Source organism: Limulus polyphemus, unplaced genomic scaffold (genome assembly GCF_000517525.1).
Source record: "Limulus polyphemus unplaced genomic scaffold, Limulus_polyphemus-2.1.2 Scaffold636, whole genome shotgun sequence".
Lineage (NCBI taxonomy): Eukaryota > Metazoa > Arthropoda > Merostomata > Xiphosura > Limulidae > Limulus > Limulus polyphemus.
This window is the reverse complement of record NW_013666246.1, coordinates 395,691-406,156: the sequence shown is the minus strand read 5'-3', so window position 1 is coordinate 406,156 and position 10,466 is coordinate 395,691. Positions and strand designations below refer to the sequence as shown.

Genomic DNA, 10,466 nt, shown 5'->3' with positions numbered 1-10,466 from the left:
TAAAACATTTGGCTGTAACAAGAGAGGCTCTCACTACTAGGGTGTTAAAATATCTGGCTGCAAGAAGAGAGGTTATCACTAATAGGGTGTTAAAATATCTGGCTGTAACAAGAGACGCTCTCACTACTAGGGTGTTAAAATATCTGGCTGTACCAAGAGAGGCTGTCACTACTAGAGTGTTAAAATACCTGGCTGTAACAACAGAGGTCACACTACTAGGGTGTTAAGACATCTGGCTGTAACAAGAGAGGCTCTTACTACTAGGGTGTTGAACTTAATCACAGGAAACGTTATGGATTTTAATTCAGTACCAGCTCTGACAGAAACACCAGCTTCATTCATGAGTTGCTTAGCTTTTGTCTCCGGGCTGGATGTGACTTAGCAGATAAAGTTTCCGGACTATGAATCCAAGGGTCCATGGTTCGCAAAACGTTGTCTCATTAAAGCGTTCCTAACTTTTGGACCGTGGTTGAGTTATAAGAGTAACTGTCAAATTCCTCTATTTGGTCAGACAAAAAGTAGTCCAAGAGTTATTGTATATAAGGGCTTATTATGAAGCTTTGATTGGATGTTTGGTGTAACGTTGTGAGTTGATGTCATAAGAATGCTCTCGTCTTAAAAGACTTGTTATGGGTTTGTTTTCCTAATAGGTGTTATTGTTGTTGTGTTGTAAGCTGTTGTATCTAATGGCTTATTATGAAGCTTTGATTGGATGTTTCTTAAGGGTCTTACTGGGCTGTTGCGATTTGGTGTTTCTGTTTATGCATCACTAACCTTCAATATTAAAGATTTATTGCGTTATATTCTCAATGGTCGTGGGTAGTTTGGTTGACTTTTAGATTTTTTTTTATTTAAAGATAAATGTAAAATCTATTTGGTATCTAAAGTTGTTAAGGCTTTTTTTTATTCGAGTGTCTTTGAGCTATTCAGGATCTCAAACGTTTTGTTCAGTTTTTAGGAATATTTGAGAAAATCTAAACAAGGGCTATCTGCGCTAACCGTCTGATAGACCAGATGGAAGGCAGCTACTCGACAGCACCCATCGCCAGCTTACAACACAACAACAATAACACCTATTTGGAAAACAAACCCATAAAAAGACTCTTAAGACGAGAGCATTCTTATGACATCAACTTACAACGTTACAACAAACGCTCTTAAAACACAAATGATCTCAGTTCTACAAGAAGATACTTAAGAAACACGAACTCGTGGGTCAAAAATAATCTTACTGGGACTAACTCATATCGTATTTAACTACATTGTTTTGTATAGAATTTATATACAACTCTATGGAGTCATGTGAACTGTGATTATTTTGTTTGATCCCTGCAGGAAAGGAAATGGGTTTTAGGAACTAGGTACACGTTTAGAAGGGGCAATGGGGTGATAGGTATAAAAAAGCAAATAGAAAAGTTAGGCGGTTCTTATTTTATATTCTAGCTTGTTAATATCGATAATTCGAGTCCCTAATTCTTAAGAAACTATAGACTTTGTATTTGGACATCACAAACATCTAATTTGAACCAATGCTGTATTAAACATACCACGTGACACACAAAAATCGATATTTAGGTGTTCTTATAATATTTACTTTTAAATTGACAAAGAAACGAATGTATAATACTAACATTTGAATTATAATCTACAGTTTGATACCAAACTTACTGACATAAATTCATAAAATAGTAGTTCAATAAAATTTTGAATGTAAGCCAACAAACGGGATGACATGGCCTTTGACCTGTGACGATAGGGTTAATAAACATCTCACGTTTATTTATCTATAAAAAGAAAATAAAAGGAATCAATGCTGAAGCCTGTGTTGATCTAAAATCCTCCAACCGGCCAGGGAAGGCAGCTAGTCCCACCGCCAACTCTTGAGCTAACTTGACTAACTCTTGACCGTCACATTATAGGGCCCTCACGATTGAAAGAGAGATTATTATTCGTTAATAGGGACCCAGTTGTAGAAATGGGGTTATACACCGTGTACCTAGTTCTCAGTTTGTATTTTGTGGTTAAGTTTAGTACCACTGAATTTTATGATTTCTGAGAATGTTTAAAAGATAGCTTAATATTAGCTTGTAATCAGAGCAAACTATGTAGTTAGAGCGAAATCAAAATTCAACCTGGCAATCAGTATAGGTAATTAAATATACTTTTCTTACGTTTGTATTTATAAAGACTATAACACTTTGTTTCATTATGTAGGTACACTCGCTCATAACGATATTTTCGGCCGTAATCCCAATATCTCTCAAGATTCGGTCAGCTTAGGAGATTTAGGTTAGTCCTGAATACATATATTAAACAATGCAAAACAATCTTTATAATAAAAATATAATGATAAACAATAAATCAAAATAAAGTATTGTTATTCGATATACTAAATATTATAACCAATACTGTTAATGAAAGTAACAATAAAGGGAACTTAGGGAACACAGAAACACTAGCTGTCAGCTTAAACTACTATCATAGAAGCAAATTTCTTTGAAATACGTAACCTTAGTATAAAACTCTTGTTTTTTCTCAATTCCAACTAGCATCAAAAATTTCATTAAGCCATTGCTACTATCTAGTTTCAGAAACAAGCGACATTTTATGAAATAAATGTTGCTATTTAATCTGTGTTGAATTTGTAGCAATACATATCAGCTTACCCTAAAAGCATATTTTTAGCCATATTTTGGTAAATCTAAATCATGAAATGACCTAAGTAAACTCAGAAGCAGTCTGTCTGTGAATACGCCTTAAAGATGCTAACCTCTATAGCTAGGTTTAAGACCAACGTGAATCCAGAAACAACCTGCTTGTAAATACGTCTCATAGACGCTAAGCTGCATAATTAGGCTTAAGGTCAATGTGAACTCTGAAACAACGTGTCTATAAATACGCTTCAAGAACGCTAATCTCTATAATTAGGCTTAAGATCAACATAAACTCATAAAATACCTGTCTGTAAATACGCCTCAAAAACGCTAAGCTCTATAGTTAGGCTTAAGACTAATGTGACCTCAGAAACAACGTGTCTGTATATATGCTTCAGAAACGCTAAGCTCCATGATTAGGCTTAAGACTAACATGAACTCAGAAACAACCTGTCTGTTAATACGCCTCGGAGACGCTAAACTCTATAATTAGGCTTAAGACCTTCGTCAACTCAGAAGACACCTGTTTGTAAATACGCCTCAGAGACGCTAAACTCTATAATTAGGCTTAAGACCTTCGTTAACTGAGAAGATACCTGTCTGTAAATACCCCTCAGGGACATTAAGATCCATAATTAGGCTTAAGAAAGTAGAACTTCTTTTTGATTAAACATTCTTTGATTTGGTTTTGAGAGGCTGTCATCTCCTTTCCTATCACGTCTCGATAAAACTGTCCTTAGATTACATGCGTGAACACAGCGTTACACATTGTTACACATCGTAATGATCGATGAACTCCAGCTGTCTTCATTAAATCCATGTACTAGTGGAAAGTTAAAAAAAAGTATCAAAATGTGCAAGATTTTGCCCAAGGTAGTAAACTGTCTTGTTGTACGAAAAATCTGGCCTCAATATGCATATTTGTGACTATATGTAGGAATTTACCCGTAAAATTATGCCTCTCTTTTCTGCGCTGGAACAAGTAGAAAGCAAAGCCTTCACATATAACAGGCTCGTCGCTGACGAATATTGATTGGACTTTCTTTTTTTATCTCTTGTCGCCTGAGTAGCACCAGAGAGAGAGAGAGAAAGAGCGCACGCAGATATTCATTCCGTGATAGAATCACTACAGCGAGGAATCAGCGCTTCTCGGGCGTAGTGTGGTACAACATCGAGTGAAGACAGTTCGCGGATTCGTTCTCTTCAAGCAACCGTTACGACTCTGGTAATTTCTTTTTATCGGTTAATAAATCATTCGGACGAAGATTTTCCACTCCACACAGAAGCGAGTACATAGTATATCATAGGAAGAGAGTCCTGTGGCTTCTGCAGAGGAGAAGCAGCAGTGTCAGTCAGGTCAAGGACCCATGAGTGAACTGTGACGTCATAAAGCTAAACTGTTCTTTAAACGACAAGGCTAGAATCACGACAGACAGACAAGCGCAAGCATCCGCACGAGACTACCACGGTATCGGACAACAGTAAGTTTGTAATTTTAGTAGCTGTGATTGAGTATTTCATTTCAAAGTTTACGATCTTAGTAAATTGTAAAATATTTTAAACTTAAGTTGAAATAATTATTCTTAAGCGTATAAATAAGACTGCTGCATTATTTATGTTCAATATTAAATACTGAGGTTCAAGAGTAGTAAACAAAACGTGGCCATTTAAGTGTCTAGTGATTTAACATATACTGACGAACCCTACCGCCAAAAAAAGTTATAAAAATTTACGGAATAATTCTGTACTATTAGAGGATTCATAAAAACAACAATATTCTTAGACTGGCTTGTCTAAAGTCTAACTATTAAAGGATTCATAAAAACAACAATATTCTTAGACTGGCTTGTCTAAAGTCTAACTATTAGAAGATTCATAAAAACAACAATATTCTTAGACTGGCTTGTCTAAAGTCTAACTATTAGAGGATTCATAAAAACAACAATATTCCGAGACTCCTTGGTTTAGTATCTGACTACTACATCAGTCACAATGACAACAATATTCTGAGACTGATAGTTTAGTATCTGACTACTACATCAGTCACAATGACAACAAAATTCTGAGACTGATAATTTAGTATCTGACTACTACACCAGTCACAATGACAACAATATTCCGAGACTCTTTGTTTAGTGTCTGACTACTACATCAGTCACAATGACAACAATATTCCGAGACTCTTTGGTTTAGTGTCTGACTACTACATCAGTCACAATGACATCAATATTCCGAGACTCCTTGGTTTAGTATCTGACTACTACATCAGTCACAATGACAACAAAATTCCGAGACTCTTTGGTTTAGTATCTGACTACTGTTACATTATTCTGTGTTTACTGAATCCCTTGTTGTATTATCCATACTCTCTAAATCTCTTGTGGAATTTTTCACTCACTTTTGCATTAGCTAAAACAGACTTTGAAGTAATTTCTATAAGATACTATGTTCTGTCCTTTCACACTTCCCACATTCGAATTACTTTTAATAATGCTACACAAAGCGTGTCATTCAGAAAATTATTTTGCTTTGATTCAAAATTGTGTGCTTTGGCGGAAAATATGAGACTCGGTCTAATCTTGGATTTGTGGCAAATCCAAAACCAATCTGACCATCGTATTTTTTTCTTCTTTTTTTTTGCGTCAAAATAAACAATGTTATTGATAAACAATACACTCTTTCACAACATATATCCGACGAATTTTACTGAATAACTTTTCGTTTACTTTAGCAAAAAGCTACACAATAGGTTATGTGTGATCGGTCCATCACGAGGAATCGAACCCCGGATTTTAGGGTTGTAAATTCGTAAACTCGGGAACAAACCGAAGAATGAATATTAGAATTAATTTATATTCCTGTTGAGTTAGGTTCCTTGAGCGCTAAATAAATAAAACAAAAACATCATGAATATCATACACTGGATATAACCGTTAGATTAAATTTATTTCGGTGAGTTCTCAAGTGGATTTACACTAGAAAAATGTATTTGTTAATAACTTAGATTGAATACAAATTTACGCTTTGTTCTAAATGCTTTGACACGTGTTTCAAAAGAACGTATTAATTAATGTTGTAGCCCAGAGAACAAAGCGAAGAAGGAGAAGAGATGACAGAGAAATTATAAGTGGTTCTGTTTTTGTTTTTTTAACGTCTGTGAGTAACAACAAGAATTGTTCAATAATTTGAAGCGTGTATATAAGTATGTTAGTGAAAACGCGGATCGCCTTCAGTAAACAAACACTTTACTACAACTACACAGGTATAGAAACAATGCGTCACAAGGAACCCACAGAACCTTGCACTTCAAAAACTGGTGTTTTATGTCCTAAATTTCACAGTTTTTATTTCAACAGTTTGACAGTTTTCTATCTTAAATTAGACATCTCCGTTTCGACAATTTATACTCTAACTTAACAGCTTTATTACTTTTTGCACTCATAATTCAAAACATGTAACAAGAGTTACAGTCAGGGCTGTTGATTTATAGATTTACCAATTACACGAAGAAATACTTTTTTTTTTTAGATTTCTTTACAGATATACTCACCAGTACTCCTCTAACAAGCAATTCCTCAAAACTTGATCAACAGATATTGATTACTTCCCCTGGCGGTCTAGTTGGCAGTTACTACCGTAGATCGATTCGTCAGCTTTCCTGGATTTTTCTTTCTTATTTATTTCGTTTTACCTCAGGTACACAATTATAACTTAGCGGTCAATAAATAGAACGGAAACAGAAGTCACATATTTATGGATGGACAGACAAACTCACATATATTAAAACAAGTCAGACAAGTAGATAGAATATTCAACATGTTATGATGCACAGTAGGTTTTTACACGTATAACCATAACTTACAGAAGGTTTTTACATGTATAACCATAACTTACAGTAGGTTTTTACATGTATAACCATAACGCACAGTAGGTTTTTACATGTATAACCATAACTTACAGTAGGTTTTTACATGTATAACCATAACTTACAGAAGGTTTTTACATGTATAACCATAACTTACAGTAGGTTTTTACATGTATAACAATAACGCACAGTAGGTTTTTACATGTATAACCATAACGCACAGTAGGTTTTTACATGTATAAACATAACGCACAGTAGGTTTTACATGTATAACCATAACGCACAGTAGGTTTTTACATGTATAACCATAACTTACAGTAGGTTTTTACACGTATAACTATAACGTACAGTAGGTTTTTACATGTATAACCATAACTTACAGTAGGTTTTTACATGTATAACCATAACTTACAGTAGGTTTTTACATGTATAACTATAACGTACAGTAGGTTTTTACATGTATAACCATAACGTACAGTAGGTTTTTACATGTATAACCATAACTTACAGTAGGTTTTTACACGTATAACTATAACGTACAGTAGGTTTTTACCATAACATAAAATAGGTTTTTACATGTATAACCATAACTTACAGTAGGTTTTTACATGTATAACCATAACTTACAGTAGGTTTTTACATGTATAACTATAACGTACAGTAGGTTTTTACATGTATAACCATAACGTACAGTAGGTTTTTACATGTATAACCATAATTTACAGTAGGTTTTTACATGTATAACCATAACTTACAGTAGGTTTTTACATGTATAACTATAACGTACAGTAGGTTTTACATGTATAACCATAACGTACAGTAGGTTTTTACATGTATAACCATAACGCACAGTAGGTTTTTACATGTATAACCATAACGTACAGTAGGTTTTTACATGTATAACCATAACTTACAGTAGGTTTTTACATGTATAACCATAACTTACAGTAGGTTTTACATGTATAACCATAACGCACAGTATGTTTTTACATGTATAACTATAACGTACAGTAGGTTTCACATGTATAACCATAACGGACAGTAGGTTTTTACATGTATAACCATAACTTACAATAGGTTTTTACACGTATAACCATAACTTACAGTAGGTTTTTACATGTACAACCATAACGCACAGTAGGTTTTTACATGTATAACCATAACGTACAGTAGGTTTTTACATGTATAACCATAACTTACAGTAGGTTTTACATGTATAACCATAACTTACAGTAGGTTTTACATGTATAACCATAACGTACAGTAGGTTTTCACGTATAACCATAACATACAGTAGGTTTTACATGTATAACCATAACTTACAGTAGGTTTTACATGTATAACCATAACGTACAGTAGGTTTTTACATGTATAACCATAACTTACAGTAGGTTTTTACATGTATAACAATAACTTACATTAGGTTTTTACCAGAACCTTTAGGTTGTGACTGTCTAGATTTAGTCACCGTTTATAAAAACCTTAAACCGGTTTAGTCGTCAACGTGTGATCTATGAAAGACCATGAGAATCTTTCTGACTTAGTCGTCAACACTCGACAGATATTAATTTGAATTAATGTGTCATTTTTACTTAAACAGTATTTTCAATACTGAAACAACGGACATGCAGCTGGTCATCCCCACGCCAAATGTTGTGCTAATCTAATCGAATAGTGGGATTTGACTGTCACTCTTATGACGGACCCATGTCTTCTTGTAGGACGCGATTTGCGGCAACGGAACGCGAACTTTGGACCTCAAGTCATAGCCCGGCACGTTAGTCAATGTGCCACGCCTTCCATATTCAAAAATAAAGTTCTATTTTCCGTTTTAACCTTGGACCTTCATATATTATCATGTAACATGTGTAAACTAAACTTACCTTGGACCTTTATAAATTATCATGTCACATGTGTAAACTAAACGTACCTTGGACGTTTATAAATTATCATGTCACATGTGTAAACTAAACGTACCTTGGACCTTTATAAATTATCATGTCACATGTGTAAACTAAACGTACCTTGGACGTTTATAAATTATCATGTCACATGTGTAAACTAAACGTACCTTGGACGTTTATAAATTATCATGTCACATGTGTAAACTAAACGTACCTTGGACGTTTATAAATTATCATGTCACATGTGTAAACTAAACGTACCTTGGACGTTTTTATATTATCATGTAACATGTGTAAACTAAACTTACCTTGGACCTTTATATATTATAATGTAACATGTATAAACTAAACTTACCTTGGACCTTTATATATTATCATGTAACATGTGTAAACTAAACTTACCTTGGACCTTTAAAAGTATCATGTCACATGTGTAAACTAAACGTACCTTGGACATTTATAAATTATTATGTCACATGTGTAAACTAAACGTACCTTGGACCTTTATATATTATAATGTCACATGTGTAAACTAAACTTACCGTGGACCTTTATAAATTATCATGTCACATGTGTAAACTAAACTTACCTTGGACGTTTTTATATTATCATGAACTCGAAGGTTCTTGGTTCGCATCCCGATACCACAAAAGTAACTCTTCAAGGAGCTCTATAGAATGACATACTGTTGTCGGTGTCGTAAGTGAACTAGTAACTTTCAACATGTTTTTCGGTGTTCTTACAAAGGAAGTAATATAAGGTTATCCTTACACCGATGATTTTACTGCAAGAATTAGAAACTAAATAGAGTTTCCAACAGGTAGAAACACCGAATATCTTCATCCGGGACCTTTATTCACTCACATCTCTCACGAGACAAGGAGAAAAAGAACAAACAGACACCAGTCTAAGATGTACGAAAATAACATTTTTCGTCTGCTCAGTATGTCTGACAGCCGAGACTCAATATAGTGGCATATTTTTTTCTTATTTCTGTTGTACTAATTCTAACTTCTACAAAACTAGGTTATTTGTCTGTCTATTGAATTTCGCACAAAGCTACTCGAGGGCTATCTGCGCCAGCCGTTCCTAATTTAGAAATGATGGATTAGAGGGAAGGCAGTTATTCAATACCACCCACCGTCAACTGTTACTGTAATTGATTTTTACGTCATAATACTCCCACAGCTGGAAGGCCGAGCGTTTTAGGTGACGGGACTCGAACTCAGGACCCGCAGATCGGGAATCGAGTGCCCTAATGACTGAGCCATGTCAGTCCTGAAAAACTAGGTTAAGGACATTTTCAAAATATTTCCATCTTAGGGCTTGCTTTAAACGCCGTCTGGTGAGAAAAGTCTTTCAGATTTTTATCTGGCCGTTCTTGGTTAAGAAACATACTGTATTTGGATTTTTTGTTTTGATTTCATTTTTTCTATTCATAGAAACTGGATAATTTAACTGCCTCCTCAAGTGGCGTAGCAAGAAAATACAAGTTTTAAGAATTAGTGTACTAATTTTTTGCAATTTTTAATAATGCATGCTTTGGAACTATAAGTCCTAAGAAACCTTCGAAGTGCTTAGATTTACTTAAAATGAGTATTCTCTCTGAAAAGTAAGCAAAACTTAATACTTAAAACTATGTAGCCTTTTTTTTAGTTCCAGTGCTGTAGATAAATATTAGTTTGTGGTTTAAGTATGAGGAAATAGCATGCGGTAGTTTTCTGATGCGGACTATTTGAATATTCGGATGACTTCTGAATTCAACTTTTCCATGAAGCTTGTTTTCCCTTCTATAGTGTTCTTCCGCTGTATTATTGAGCGCGTTATTTACTAGAGTATTGTTTTAAACAAGATATACAGCAGATCTTGTTTTACTGCTGTACAATTCAATAACAATGTCAATCCTCTGAAGGAGGAGCTAACGGTAGCGATTTTCTCATTGGCTGATGCAGAGTTCACAATGTTCTTGTTAGACAACCTCTAAAGTATAGTGAATATATTTGATGTCTTACACAACTTTTAAAGTGTAGTGAATATATCTGA

At 34.4% G+C, this 10,466-nt stretch overlaps 1 protein-coding gene across 1 annotated transcript in view; it reads left to right on the top strand.

Moving 5' to 3' along the window:
• Positions 1-2,456: 2,456 nt before the first annotated feature.
• The window catches only part of LOC106459610 (dystrophin-like), a 77,250-nt gene continuing 69,240 nt past the window's right edge, over positions 2,457-10,466 (top strand). The window contains exon 1 of the mRNA XM_022386130.1: positions 2,457-4,135. Within this exon, the coding sequence (XP_022241838.1) occupies position 4,135 (1 nt within the window). The 5' untranslated portion in view covers positions 2,457-4,134. The remainder of the gene's footprint in view (positions 4,136-10,466) is intronic.